The sequence below is a fragment of the Oncorhynchus gorbuscha genome, linkage group LG03, assembly GCF_021184085.1.
Source record: "Oncorhynchus gorbuscha isolate QuinsamMale2020 ecotype Even-year linkage group LG03, OgorEven_v1.0, whole genome shotgun sequence".
In the NCBI taxonomy this organism is placed as follows: domain Eukaryota; kingdom Metazoa; phylum Chordata; class Actinopteri; order Salmoniformes; family Salmonidae; genus Oncorhynchus; species Oncorhynchus gorbuscha.
In genome coordinates, this window is record NC_060175.1 from 20,949,533 (window position 1) to 20,964,252 (window position 14,720).

Below are 14,720 nucleotides of genomic sequence, written 5' to 3' on the forward strand. Positions count from 1 at the left end.
CTTTTTGTATTGTTTGTTGGTTTGGCAATGCCACTGTCAGCCAGAGAAACATGCTGAGAAGGATTATTATACTTTACTATGGGGGTCTCATCCTTATGAAACCCTACAATGAATATATATTGTTTTCACTATAAATTATTGTAAGAGAATCTGGATCATGTCAGTGAAAAGCAATGGAAAAAATATTTGAATTTAAAAGTAATACCTGTCAGTAGTAAATAAATGTCAAAGATAAAAACTTTGTAGGTATCAGTCAGCAGCATACATTTCCACTAATTCCAAGTGGACATTATGATACCGTATTTTTCTATGACGTAGTAGTGGACAGACCACAGCTGATTCGATCCATTCCTTTCACTTCTCAAAAGAATGAGTTCTACAACGACAAACTCTAGCATTCATACACTGAGGGAGTGAAGTCTGAGGAGGGCTGAAATTACATATGGTTATTAGAGAGGAAAGAAAAAGTAAGCCCAATCAAAAAAAAAATATATATATATAGAACAAGCCCTTGGGGGAGTCCCTCCCTTGAATTAGAGGTAGAGTATCTATATGCTCGGACATAAAACCCAGACGATGGTAGAGGGTTGGTAAAGATGGCGGCGCTCTCCGTGGATGGGAGGTATGGACTGAATTGTGGCCGACGGAATACAGACCACGTCACTGTATTGCACGTCAAATTGACAGAGACAGCTTTCAGAGCGATAGAAAAGTACCAAACCTTTAAGGTAAAGTTGAATACATGTCTTATAGCTTACCTTCTACAACTACCGATGCTATCAAAACTGGTGAACTAACTGCCACGCACAGTCGGGTTGAGCAAACGTTGTTCAAATTACCTTGCTAGTTAACGTAATTTATTGTCAAACCAATAATGCATATGCCATGAAGTGAGTTAACAATTTGTGGATTACAAATCAAAGTTTGAGAGAAATGGATTTGTGTAGTCGATGTACTGTAGCCAGCTACATCTGTCAATGTAGCAAACGTTAGCTGGCTAACCAAATGTAATTTCCCCAACAACAACAAAAAGGAACCTTTTCCCCAGCCAAGTCCACTTTTTTTCTACTCAAGTCCGTACTGAAATGTGACACGAATCGCACTGTTTAGTGAAATCGATGACTATTTTGATGACAATTTCGCGTGACATCTTTACTTAACTTTAATTAACGCTAATTTACCATATGTTATTAAGCCACGCATTGGCACTGCAGTCAGTATTTTGGCGTTTTGGAGATGTTAGGAAATAATATATATATATTTTTTAGCTAGCTAAGGTAACTATCGTAACCCTTGATCATGACCCTGTTCCATTACACATTACAGTAGCTAAGTCATTGGACGAAGGCGTCTTCTGTACGGGGGAGTTTTGTTAAGAGCACCGATGCTTGGTCTGAACACTAACACGCATCAGTTGTGGTAGCATGATAAGGACCTTAACTTTCATATCAACTAGAAACAATTTTCAAAAAACATAACGTTAAATGAATACACGCCATTATAGGGTTAGTGTTCCCACACGGCCATATCCCCATGTTACAGCGCGTGTTTACGGAAGACTGCTAAAACGGCAAAATACTCCCATCTAAACGTGAAGTCGATCATCAATTGCGATATGATTCTAGAAACATAAAGCCCTTTAATTTCATATCACATCAAAATAATTTAACAAATTCAAAATACACACATACTGTACTTTTCAGTGACAACTTTTTGCCTGCCTTCCATTACACAGGAGTTCAGAGCATGCTACATAGTAAATTAGCACTCACTACCTCTGAAAACAAGATATAATAAGCTCCTTGGACCTTAAAGGTGCAATATGCAGAAAACGTTGCTAAAATTATAATAGTTTGCCTAATGTCAGTTTGTGACAGAACAAGCTGCCAATGTGTGGAAAATAATTGTACTGTCTAAACTAGAGGTCGAGTGATTATGATTTTTCAACGCCGATACCGATTATTGGAGGATCAAAAAAAGCCAATACCGAATAATCGGCTGATTTTAAGTTTATTTTTTATTTTTTTAAATGTATATAATAATGACAATTACAACTACTGAATGAACACTTATTTTAACTTAATATAATACATCAATAAAAAATCATTTAGCCTCAAATAATGAATCATGTTCAATTTGGTTTAAATAATGCAAACACAGTGTTGGAGAAGAAAGTGCAATATGTGCTATGTAAAAAAGCTAACGTTTAAGTTCCTTGCTCAGAACATGAGAACGTATGAAAGTTGGTGGTTCCTTTTACATGAGACTTCAATATCCCAAGGTAAAAGGTTTTAGATCGTAATTAATAAAGTATTTATAGGACAATTTCTCTCTATACCATATTTCATATACACTATTAGATGTTAGACTATTGGATGTTCTTATAGGAACTTTAGTATTGCCAGTGTAACAGTATAGCTTCTGTCCCTCTCCTTGCCCCTACCTGGGCTCGAACCAGGAACACATCGACAACAGCCACCCTCGAAGCAGCGTTACCCATGCAGAGCAAGGGGAACAATCTCTAAACGCTATTAGCACGCACCCTGCTAACTAGCTAGCCATTTCACATCGGTTACACCAGCCTAATCTTGGGAGTTGATAAGCTTGAAGTCCTAAACAGTGCTGTGCTTGCGAAGAGCTGCTGGAAAAACTCACAAAAGTGCTCTTTGAATGAATGCTTACGAGCCTGCTAGTGCCTACCATCGCTCAGTCAGATTGCTCTATCAAATCATAGACTTAATTATAACATAATAACAGACAGAAATACGAGCCTTTGGTCATTAATATGGTCAAAACTATCATTCCGAAAACAAAATGTTTATTATTTCAGTGAAATATGGAACCGTTACGTATTTTATCTAACGGGTGGCATCCCTAAGTCTAAATATTCCTGTTACATTGTACAACCTTCAATGTTATGTCATAATTACGTAAAATTCTGGCAAATTAGTTCGCAATGAGCCAGGCTGCCCAAACTGTTGCATATACCCTGACTTAACCAGGTGAAATTGTGTCACTTCTCTTGCGTTCATTGCACGCAAGAGAAGTGACACAATTTCACCTGGTTAATATTGCCTGCTAACCTGGATTTCCTTAAGGTAAATATGCAGGTTTAAAAAAATATATACTTCTGTGTATTAATTTTAAGGCATTGGTGTTTATGGTTAGGTACAGTCGTGCTACGATTGTGCATTTTTTCGCAAAAGCGCTTTTGTTAAATCATCCCCCTGCGTTGCATTGATTATATGCAACACAGGACATGCTAGATAAACTAGTAATATCATCAACCATGTGTAGTTAACTAGTGATTATGATTGATTGTTTTTTATAAGATAAGTTTAATGCTAGCTAGCAACTTCCCTTGGCTTACTGCATTCGTGTAACAGGCAGGCTCTTCGTGAAGTGCAATGTAATCAGGGGGGTTAGAGCATTGGACTAGTTAACCTTAAGGTTGCAAGATTGAATCCCCAAGCAGACAAGGTAAAAATCCATTGTTTCGGCCTCTGAAAAAGGCAGTTAACCCACCGTTCTTAGGCCGTCATTGAAAATAAGAATGTGTTCTTAACTGACTTGCCTAGTTAAATAAAGGTATAAAAACAAAATTGGGGGCCAAATCGGTGTCCAAAAATACAGATTTCCGATTGTTATGAAAACTTGAAATCGGCCCTAATTAATCGGCCATTCCGATTTATTCGGTCCACCTCTAATCTAAACTGCTGTGAAATATATTTTCCATAACAGAAAGTATTGTATTTTCAGTTGTTTGAAGCTGGTGTACAAAACCAAAAGCAAAAGATGCAAAACCAACATTTAAGAACAGGAAGCATAGAAATAACACACATAGAACAGATCTACCACACCTGCTTTCATTGAGAATGACAGCTTTATAACTCACATTTCTATGTGAATTTGGTCGGGTCGCTCAAAAAGTTGCATATTGCAGCTTTAAGGAGTAATGGTAACGGCTCCTTAAGAATACATATTTGGTTAGGGTCTATCGGTGACAAACGTCCTATAATACTGTAATAAAGGAGATTGCAATCATAAGCTGAATTTGACAATAGTCAAAATTTAGACAGCCAATCTAGCTAGTTCAGAATGCAATTATTCTGACTAGCTAGCTTGCTAGTTAACATTAACTTGCTGGCTAGCTATACTAAAAGTTTTAGTAGATACATTAAATTGACAGTCCACGTAAATTATAAAATAATTTGGCTAATGTTCCTTTTACCTTGAAAATAGTCAACAGTGGATGTTAGTTTACTTAGCTAGCCACTGTCACCAGCTGCTACCATTAGGTCAAACCTGTTTAAGATGACTAAATGTGTAGTTTACAAATTCACAATGTCTAAAAATGTTTTTATTTAAATTGTATTTTTTTATACATTTGTAGCTAGCTATGTTAGCACGTTTTATGAAATTCTCACCCAAAAATCACCTTTTTTATACAAAACAAATCTAATTCACTCTGTTGTTACTACTTATCTGCATCAATCCATTGGTTTCATTCCAAACTATTTTTGGAATGGCAATACACTTTATTGTAACAATGTTTTTGCTACAGACCTATCCAGTTGCTCCACACTCTGAGTTTGTCAGTGTATGTTATGTTCATGATTCAACTATGTTCATGACTAAACTCTTGACTTAAATGTGAATGTTACATTGGCAAGCTCCCCAGGCAAGACACTTTATTGCCAATCTTTATAATAAATATATAGCATAGGCTACTTGACTGTTTTTATATAAAATTATAGGCCTACTTAACGTTTGATTGGGTTATATGCTGTTTTCTTCAAAATACTAGTCACTAGGGTTTTCACTCCTTTTACTTCTAATCTTGTGCTTGTTCTCTTAAAGCTACAGTAAAAGTTCATGATAGCATGAATCCTTTAAACTAGTGCTTTTCAAGGACTTTCTGGATGGGAGAGGTTCCATTTGCACAATGATTAATATAACTACAGCTATTTTATTGTAAGAAAACATTACATATGTTTGCAAAACAGTTCGCACATTAGACCTACAAGATATTCACATAAAAGGGCGAACAGCACTATATATATTTTTTACATAGTTTTGCCCAAATTTAGAGAATCTGAAGCTAATTTGTTTTTTCTTCTGTATTGGCCAATACATTTCCTCTGTCTAATTGACTGTCCGGGTGGGCAGTATTGTTGGTATGTGATGTGGATTTGGTCTCATTCCATGGCTTTGCATTCCAGGCTTTTCTCAGTGGCAAACTCAGAATCATGACTCAGGAAAAAAATAGTTGTCACAGTTGCGCAAATCCCTATCACGTCAGCCTCTGGTGATTGTGGGCCCTTACGGACTCTTACCAAACCAATCTGTAGGGACCAAATAAAGCTACCGTGTTAATCCCATGGCCATACAACCTGTATTATCTGGAAACACAACAGAGATGCACTTAACGGGCCTCTGGGGCCTGGGATCAACCGAGGCCAGGAGTCCTGGGAAGTTCAATGGACTGTCAACATTTACATAATTCCAGCAACAAGCTAGTCAGACTCTGTAGCATATTCCCAGGATGTTCAGGCCAGGGACCAATAAAAACATTTTTTAAAATCCTAATCCAAATGATTGGAAGTTGAGAAACTGGGCCTAAAGGATTTCATTCAGGCACGGTTGGGACTTAGTGTGTTGAATCAAGAAGTTAAGATCTTGTCCTGTTAAGTAGCCTAATTCAAGTCAGTGGTAGAAAGGGTGTCTCTTATGACCGAAAATAACTTCTGGACATCAGAAAAGCGATTACTCACCGCAGACTGGTATAAACCTTTTCCTTTAACCAGTCCGACGAGGATATCCTGCTTTCACTGGAACATGCCCAGATTCACATCTTTTGCATGAAGAAAAGATTCCGGAAAAGGGGACGCAGATCTCTATCAACCTCTATCAACCAACTCTATAAAGCCATAAGCAAGGAAGAAAATGGTCACCCAGAAGCGGCGCTCCTAGTGACCGAGGACTTTAATGCAGGCAAACTTACACCAGTTTTACAAAAATTTTACCAGCATGTGCAACCAGGGGGGATAAAAATCCTAGACCACCTTTACTCCATACATAGATGCATACAAAGCTCTTCCCTGCCCTCCATTTGGCAAATATGACCATAATTCTATCCTCCTGATTCCTGCTTACAAGCAAACTAGTGGGAAGTACCAGTGACTCGCTAAATACGAAAGTGGTTATATGACGCGGATGCTATATTGCAGGATGGTTTTGCTAGCACAGACTGGAATATGTTCCGGGATTCATCCAATGCATTGAGGAATACACCACCTCAATCATCGGCTTCGTCAATAAGTGCATCGAGAACGTCTTCCCCACAGTGACTGTACGTACATATCCCAACCAGAAGCAATGGATTAAAGGCAACATCCGCATCAAGCTAAAGGCTAGAGCTGCTGCTTTCAAGGAGTGGGAGACTAATCTGGAAGCTTATAAGAAATCCTGCTATGCCCTCAGACGAACCATCAAACAAGCAAAGCGTCAATCCATGATTAAGATTGAATCCTGCTCTGACGCTCGTCGGATGTGGCAGGGCTTGAAAACTATTACGGACTACAAAGGTAAACCCAGACGCGAGCTGCCCAGTGATGCAAGCCTACCAGACGAGCTAAATCCCTTTTATGCTGGTTTCGAGGCAAGCAACACTGAAGCATGCACGAGAGCACCAGTTGTTCTGGATGACTGTGTGAAGACTCTCTCGGTAGCCGATGTGAACAAAACATTTTTAAACAGGCCAAGATTCACAAAGCCGCTAGGCCAGACGGATTACCAGGGCGTGTACTCAAAGCATGCGCGGACCAACTGTCAAGTGTCTTTGCTGACATTTTCAACCGCTCCCTGACCAAGTCTATAATACCTACATGATTCAAGCAGACCACCACAGTCCCTGTGCCCAAGGAAGTGAAGGTAACTTGCCTAAATGATTACCGCCCCGTGGCAGTCACGTCGGTAGCCATGAAGTACTTTGAAAGGCTGGTCATGGCTCACGTCAACAGCATCCTCCCAGACACCCTAGACCCACTCCAATTCATTCGCATACAGCCCCAACCGATCCACAGATGACGTACACCACACCGCCCTTTCTCACCTGGACAAAATAAATACCTACGTGAGAATGCTGTTCATTGACTACAGCTCAGCGTTCAACACCATAGTGCCCACGAAGCTAAGGACTCTGGGACTAAACACCTCCCTCTCCGACTGGATCCTGGACTTCCTGACGGGCCGCATCCAGGTGGTGAGAGTAGGCAACAACACGTCTGCCACGCTGATCCTTAACACTGGAGCCCCTCAGGGTGTGTACTTAGTCCCCTCCTGTATTCCTTGTTCACCCATGACTGCGTTGTCAAACACGACTCCAACACCATCATTAAGTTTGCTGACGACATAACAGTGGTAGGCGTGATCACCGACCATGATGAGACCGAGTATAGGGATTTGGTCAGAGAACTAGCAGTGTGGTGCCAGGACAACAACCTCTCCCTCAGTGTGAGCAAGACCAAGGAGCTGCTCGTGAACTACAGGAAAAGGCGGGCCGAACAAGCTCCCATTAACATCGGCGGGGCTGTAGTGGAGCAGGTCGAGAGTTTCAAGTTCCTTGGGGTCCACATACATTTTTTTCTTTGTGCAAAAGCTATGGATCTGGGCCTTTTCCAGTGAAAGCAGGATAACTTTCTCTTCTAACTTGTTAAAGGAAAAAGTTTATTCCAGTCCACGGTGAGTAAACACCTTTCTGATGTTCAGAAGTTATTTTTGGTCATAAGAGACAGTAGCTGCAACATTATGTACACAATAAGTTGTAAAATAGCACAATTTTTTGGGAGAATGTAAAATGTCAGCAATGTTCTTCTGTGCCATCAAAGATACCAGTAGTTTCCAGCTATGTAGGCTAACTCTCCTTGCTAGCTTACAGATGAAGCTAACATCAATTCACTACCCTAGTCACAAAGCTGATTGTATGGTTTTTCACTTATCTCACTGTGAATGACATTATTAGGTTTAAAAGAGACCACACGCGCTTTTGTAAAAGATGAGATTGCTTCTTCAATGCAACTTTTGTTGATTAGTACAATAAGTCCCAAATGGAAAGGAAAAATTGTTTTTCATCTGTAGCCCCATGAAATCAGCCAAAACGAGCTCTAACTCAATACATGAACACTCAGTGAATATGCATTCACCTGTATTGTGAATAGGCCTAGGCATCTTGCTTTATCCAGTTTATCAATAGATATTTACTCTCAAATGATTACCATTAGGTTGTTTGGTAAAAACAGTCAAATTGATTGTATTAGGGATGGTGGTTAGAAATGATTTCACTTCGAATAGTATCATGTATTTTGACTATCTGAAAGAAAGTCGTGATTTTTAACCTGAGCACTGTTGTGTGAGAGGCTGATGCTCTATTGCTGCAGCTGCTGAGGGGCTGGTGAGATGCGAGCAGGAGTGAGATATACGATGTACCCAATGAAACTGCTACAGCCAAGGCTAGCTAACTTGTAGAATCCACAATGTTATTTATCATCCCATATAAGTGTCTGTCTTGACTGGAGTAACCTAATGAAGCTAGCAAGCTATAGCTAGTTAGGCTAATTCCCGAGGTCACATGATGTGCTTTCTCCCCAACTCCATTCAAATAAAACAGCCTACCTGTTGCTTGTTGTAGCCTACTTCTCATTTTGCTAACTTTTTTAAATTCTGTAACTTTATTCCATTTTGCATTGAGCCTCTTTGCCACTTTGATTGGCCGACATAAACAAGCTGCACACGTGAAGTCTACCGGCCTTTTTTTATGGGGCGTCATAAAAACTACATTGAAAAGTTTGTTTTATTAAATTAATTATTTGAAATGTCATGGTATCCTTGTATGTAATAATTATGTTAATGTAATTTAGAAAAAGCCTTTTCACTGTTAAAATTGCCCTGTCAATATACAATCAAAGCCTAGTGGTTAGAGCGTTGGACTAGTAACCGGAAGGTTGCGAGTTCAAACCCCCGAGCTGACAAGGTACAAATCTGTCGTTCTGCCCCTGAACAGGCAGTTAACCCACTGTTCCCAGGCCGTCATTGAAAATAAGAATATGTTCTTAACTGACTTGCCTGGTTAAATAAAGGTAAAATTTAAAATTTAAAAAACTCTAACAAGTATTTGAATACTAACGTCCTTTGCTTCATTAATACATACATGGCTGTCTCTGAAAAATTGACATCAAACATTTAAAATGAAATGATATTGACCTCAAAAGTGGCTTTCTGTGATTTTTGGCTAATATGCCTTGTTTTGCCGTGGTATCGAGTACCCCTATTACATGCTTGTTCAACCTCTTTTGATATCGGCTGAGATCCCTAAAGTTTTAGAAAGCTGCCGCGGTCATCCCTCTCTTCAAAGTGGGAGACACCCTAGACCCAAACTGTTAGACTTATATCTATCCTACCCTGCCTTTCTAAGGTCTTCGAAAAGCCAAGTTAACAAACAGTTCACCGACCATTTCAAATCCCACCGTACCTTCTCTGCTATGCAATCTGTTTTCCAAGCTGGTCATGGGTGCACCTCAGCCACGCGCAAGGTCCTAAACGATATCATAACCACCATCGATAAAAGACGATACTGTGCAGCCGTATTCATTGACAGTCAAAAGCCTTGGCCAGGTCGATCACCACATTCTTATCGGCAGACTCCACATCCTTGGTTTCTCAAATGACTGCCTCGCCTGGTTCACCAACTACTTCTCAGAGTTCAGTGTGTCAAATCGGAGGGCCTGTTGTCCGAACCTCTGGCAGTTTCTATGGGGGTGCCACAGGGTTCTAATCTCGGGCCGACTATTTTCTCTGTATACATCAATGATGTCGCTCTTGCTGCTGGTGATTCTCTGATCCACCTCTACACAGACTACACCATTCTGTATACTGCTGTCCCTTTGGACACTGTTAACAAACCTCCAGACGAGCTTCAATGCCATACAACTCTCCTTCCATGGCCTCCAATTGCTCCTAAATGCAAATAAAACTAAATGCATGCTCTTCAACCGATCGCTGCCCGCCCGTCTAGCATCACTACTCTGGACGGTTCTGACTTAGAATATGTGGACAACTACAAATACCTAGGTGTCTGGTTAGACTGTAAACTCTCTTTCCAGACTCACATCAAGCAACTCCAATCCAAAATTAAATCTAGAATCTGCTTCCTATTTCGCAACAATGCATCCTTCACTCATGCCGCCAAACATACCCTCATAAAACTGACTATCCTGCCAATCCTTGACTTCGGCGACGTCATTTACAAAATAGACCCCAACACTCTACTCGGATTACATCCAATTTACTATCACAGTGCCATCCGTTTTGTCACCAAAGCCCCATATACTACCCACCACGGCGACCTGTGTGCTACCATTGGCTGGCCCTCGCTTCATATTATTCGCCAAACCCACTGGCTCCAGGTCATCTGTAAGTCTTTGCTAGGTAAATCCCCGCCTTATCTCAGCTCACTGGTCACCATAGCAGCACCCACCATGGCACGTGCTCCAGCAGGTATATTTCACTGATCACCATCAAAGCCAACAACTCCTTTGGCTGCCTTCCAGTTCTCTGCTGCCAATGGCTGGAAAGAACTGCAAAACTCACTAAAGCTGGAGACTTATTTCCCTCACTAGCTTTAAGCATCGGCTGTCAGAGCAGCTTACAGATCATTGCACCTGTACATAGCCCACCCACCCACCCAACTACCTCATCTTCATATTGTTTTTTTTTTTTCACCTTTGCACCCCAGTATCTCTACTTGCACATTAATCTTCTCATCTATCACTCCAGTGTTTAAATGCTAAATTGTAATTATTTCGCAACTATGGTCTATTTATTGCCTTACCTCCCTTCATTTGCACACACTGTATATAGATTTTTCTATTGTGTTATTGACTACGTTTGTTTATTCCATGTGTAACTCTGTCTCAATGTTTTTATTTTATATTGGCCAGGTCGCAATTGTAAAATGAGAACTTGTTCTCAACTGGCCTACCTGGTTAAATAAAGGTGAAATTTAATTAATTCAAATTGTGATGGTAAACCTGGTATGTGTATTGTGACACCGCGAGCAAGTTTACTTGCACTTATTATTTTTAGTGTACACGGTAAAGGGAAATTTGCCGAAGGGAAGTTCCTGAAGTTTCAAAACAGCCAGGGAAGAACCTATTCTGCCATGCCAATGATTACTCATGTAGCTACCATTATACGTGACCTGTTGACGTAATCTGACTACATGTGATTCACTTTATTATGATCAGACATTCAGTGCCTTTGGAAAGTATTCAGACCTGTTGACTTTTTCCACATTTTGTTACGTTACAGCCTTATTCTCAAATGGATGAAATAAACAGAAATCTTCAAACCGGTTTATGTAAATATTTGCTAATGTATTACTTAAGTATCCTGTTTCCATTGGTCACCCTTGAGATGTTTCTACAACTTGATTGGAGTCCATCAATCTTAAATGGAAGAAGTTGGGAACCACCATTACTCTTCCCAAGACTTTCAGACCATGAGAAACAAGATTATTTGGTCTGATGAAACCAAGATTGAACTCTTTGGCCTGAATGCCAAGCTTCACTTCTGGAGGAAACCTGGCAGCATCTCTACGGTGAAGCATGGTGGTGGCAACATCATGCTTTGGGGATGCTTTTCAGCGACTGGGAGACTAGTCAGGATTGAGGGAAAGCTAAATGGAGCAAAGTACAGAGATCCTTGATAACCTGCTCTGGACCTCCCACTGGTGAAGGTTCACCTTCCAACAGGACAACGATCCTAAGCACACAGCCAAGACAACACAGGAGTGGCTTTGGGACAAGTCTTGAGTGGCCCAGCCAGCGCCCGGACCTGAACCCGCCCGAACATCTCTGGAGAGATCTGAAAATAGCTGTGTAGCAATGCTCCCCATCCAACCTGACAGCTTGAGAGGATCTGCAGAGAAGAATGGGACGAACTCCCCAAATACAGGTGTGCCAAGCTTATACTGAGTAAATGGTCTGAATACTTATGTCATTTCTGTTTTTTATTTTATATACTAGCAAAAAATGTCTCCTGTTTTTTGTTTTGTCGTTATGGGGTATTGTGTGTAGGTTGAGGAGGGGGGCGGGAAATGTAATCAATTTTAGAATAAGGCTGTAACCTAACACAAAATGTGGAAAAAGTCAAGGTCTGAATACTTGCTAATTCTGAGGTAATGTTAATGTGACCATTTTGTCTGAGATGCTTATTATTTACATCGCTTTCAATATAAGAGGGAGTTTCATATTCCTACTCTTACTGTACATTTTTCTTGTTGCAAATTCATGAAACTATAAACATGCTTTTGCTAGCTTGCTTCTTTGCTAGTTGATTTGCCAGATGAAACACAATATATGCTTACCAATAGCATATGAGCTGTGACTGGTTGACAGAATGGCCTGCTTTTGTCACTTAATGAGAAACGGCTCTATTTTTCTCAACCACATTTGTGATAGTCCAGTTGTAGCTGAGTGACATTCACATTATTGTTATGATGGAACAACTTACAATCAATGCTTATATTGAAAATGTGATTGTAGAGTCTAATCCTGTCATCTTTTTCAGAATGTAACGTCCTCGTGGCCAACAATGCAATTCAAGGGACTCCAAGGGGTAAGTATGTTCACATGTCAGATCTTCATTTTGACTTGAGAACTACTGTATTAATTATGAGTCAACCCTGTGGGGGGTAAACTGCATGTTTAATGCAACCATTATTGAAGATTTAAGCAAACCTATCATTTGAGCGCTGGTGGTATACACATTAAATACAATTCCTACCCTAGCTGGTGTAGACTCAATGTTTTGTGTTTTCAGTGAAATATACATTTGTTAAGCTATGAGTTGTATTTAGAGGCTTGGGGCCTAACTCTTTCCACCCTTCTGAAAGCATCTGGTTAACCCCTGACTACCTGGGCTGTACACTATGAATAGTTGAACTCTCTAATCTCTCAATATCTGTAAATACTTCTTTGGCAGTCTGCAAGCTGGGCCCAGAGCAGAGGGAACACACACACACACACACACACACACACCTAACAACTCAGACTTCTAAGATCTGCTTGTGTCATTAGTCTCAGATCAGTCTATATTGACAGATGCAACACACTGAACATCACTGTAAAGGGTTAATGTTAAGAGACCTTCAGAAATTAGACCCAGTTGAGTGTTTTTTACAGATGGTTCTCTATTTGGCATGACCGACTCTGTCACATTCAACTATGAGCAAAATCTCTTCCGTGCACTAGAGCAGTAGAGGAAAATTAAATCCCATTTCCCTTCAGAATGATCGAGTACCTCTGTGCAATACGTCACTCCTGGCAGTTTCATGCATATAGGGAAGAGAGATACACTCCTTGTTTTCTGTGGTTGATGAATATTTTTATTAATCTCCTTTGGATGTGAACCTCACAGCGTATTAAGATCCCAAGGACTGACTCTCCAGATGGATCTCAGAACTTTGACTTCTACCTGTCCAACGTGGGCAAGGACAACCCTCAGGGAAGCTTTGAGTGCATCCAACAATATGTGTCCAGGTAAGCACCCTCTGGAATGAAACCAAGCATGTGGCAATGCTCGCTACTGAAGACCTAGTGTAAATTGTTGTAAGCTGGTTAGTTAACTGAAATAATTGTCACTCTGGTGTCAGAATTTTATGTCATTGAGCCTTGTTAATGAGTAATTGGTTGAATTGAGATGGTCCATGTTGAGAAACCCTGTGCTGTGGGACTGAAACCCCCGTCCTCGTCCTCTCCAGTTCGGGGACCCCGCACCTGGTGTCCTTGGGGGTGGTTCAAGACAAAGTCACGTTGTGTGCCACCAACGACTCCTACCAGGTGCCTCGGGAGCTTATGACGCTGGCTAAGGAGGATGGAACCAAAGTCCTCAAGCATGGAGGCCATTTCAAAGGCAAGTTCCATCCATTTTAAGCCCACATTTCCTTTGTTTGCGCCTGACTAAACCCTTTGGGTCCAGCCCATTAAGGCTTGTTCACATTGGCAATTTTTTGGATGTCCGATTCAATTATTATTATTTTTTCCTTGCAGTCTAAACAACCAAAAAGCACATGGAATCAGATATTTCAAACTACATTCGTAGGTGGTTTGAAATCAGATACAAATCTGATTCCTGGCCATGTGACTTGTCTGAATGCATATAAATCAGATGTAAGTGCTTTTTAGACCTTTGGAATATCTTGTTGCTTGCTAACTACTCTGACAGTTTGACAAGAACGTTTGGTAGTTAACTAGCTTGTTAATTGTTAACAAACAAGTTAGTAAATGTGCTAGAAAGCTATCTAGGTAGCTGATTAGCTTGTTGACTGCTGTGGTTAGCCAAAAAGGACTCATTTTGAAAGCTAGTGTTAGTGCACTGACATGCTAGCTCTTCCCATAGACTTCCTATCATTGAATGACTATCCATTTAAAAGCGCGTCTCTGCAGATATGATTATGTATTTTTTGCAGCAGTGGCAACAATTCAGTAGTGTTTGGTCACCACTCCTAAATGAATATAGGGTAAACACTCACTTATGAGTATTGACACTGTATGCCACCACAGCCATATCTGGGTTAGTCGCACTCTGCAAATAGTTCTTATTTAACGACAACACTGGCCTACAGCCAAACCAATTGTCTTGCCTTTCTATTTCTAATACAC

The 14,720-nt window shown here is 40.4% G+C and overlaps 1 protein-coding gene across 6 annotated transcripts in view; it reads left to right on the plus strand.

The window, feature by feature from the left end:
* The first annotated feature begins 385 nt into the window (after positions 1–385).
* ell2 (elongation factor for RNA polymerase II 2) overlaps positions 386–14,720 on the plus strand; it is a 39,621-nt gene continuing 25,286 nt past the window's right edge. For 2 of the 6 annotated variants that reach the window (XM_046339973.1, XM_046339982.1), the window contains exons 1-4: positions 388–728; positions 12,628–12,675; positions 13,477–13,598; positions 13,820–13,971. In XM_046339973.1, coding sequence (XP_046195929.1) covers positions 597–728; positions 12,628–12,675; positions 13,477–13,598; positions 13,820–13,971 — 454 coding nt within the window. In that variant the 5' untranslated portion in view covers positions 388–596. Of the gene's footprint in view, positions 729–11,027; positions 12,013–12,627; positions 12,676–13,476; positions 13,599–13,819; positions 13,972–14,720 lie in introns of those variants that run through there. The other 4 variants (XM_046339966.1, XM_046339997.1, XR_006837440.1 and 1 more) reach the window with 4 other exon arrangements.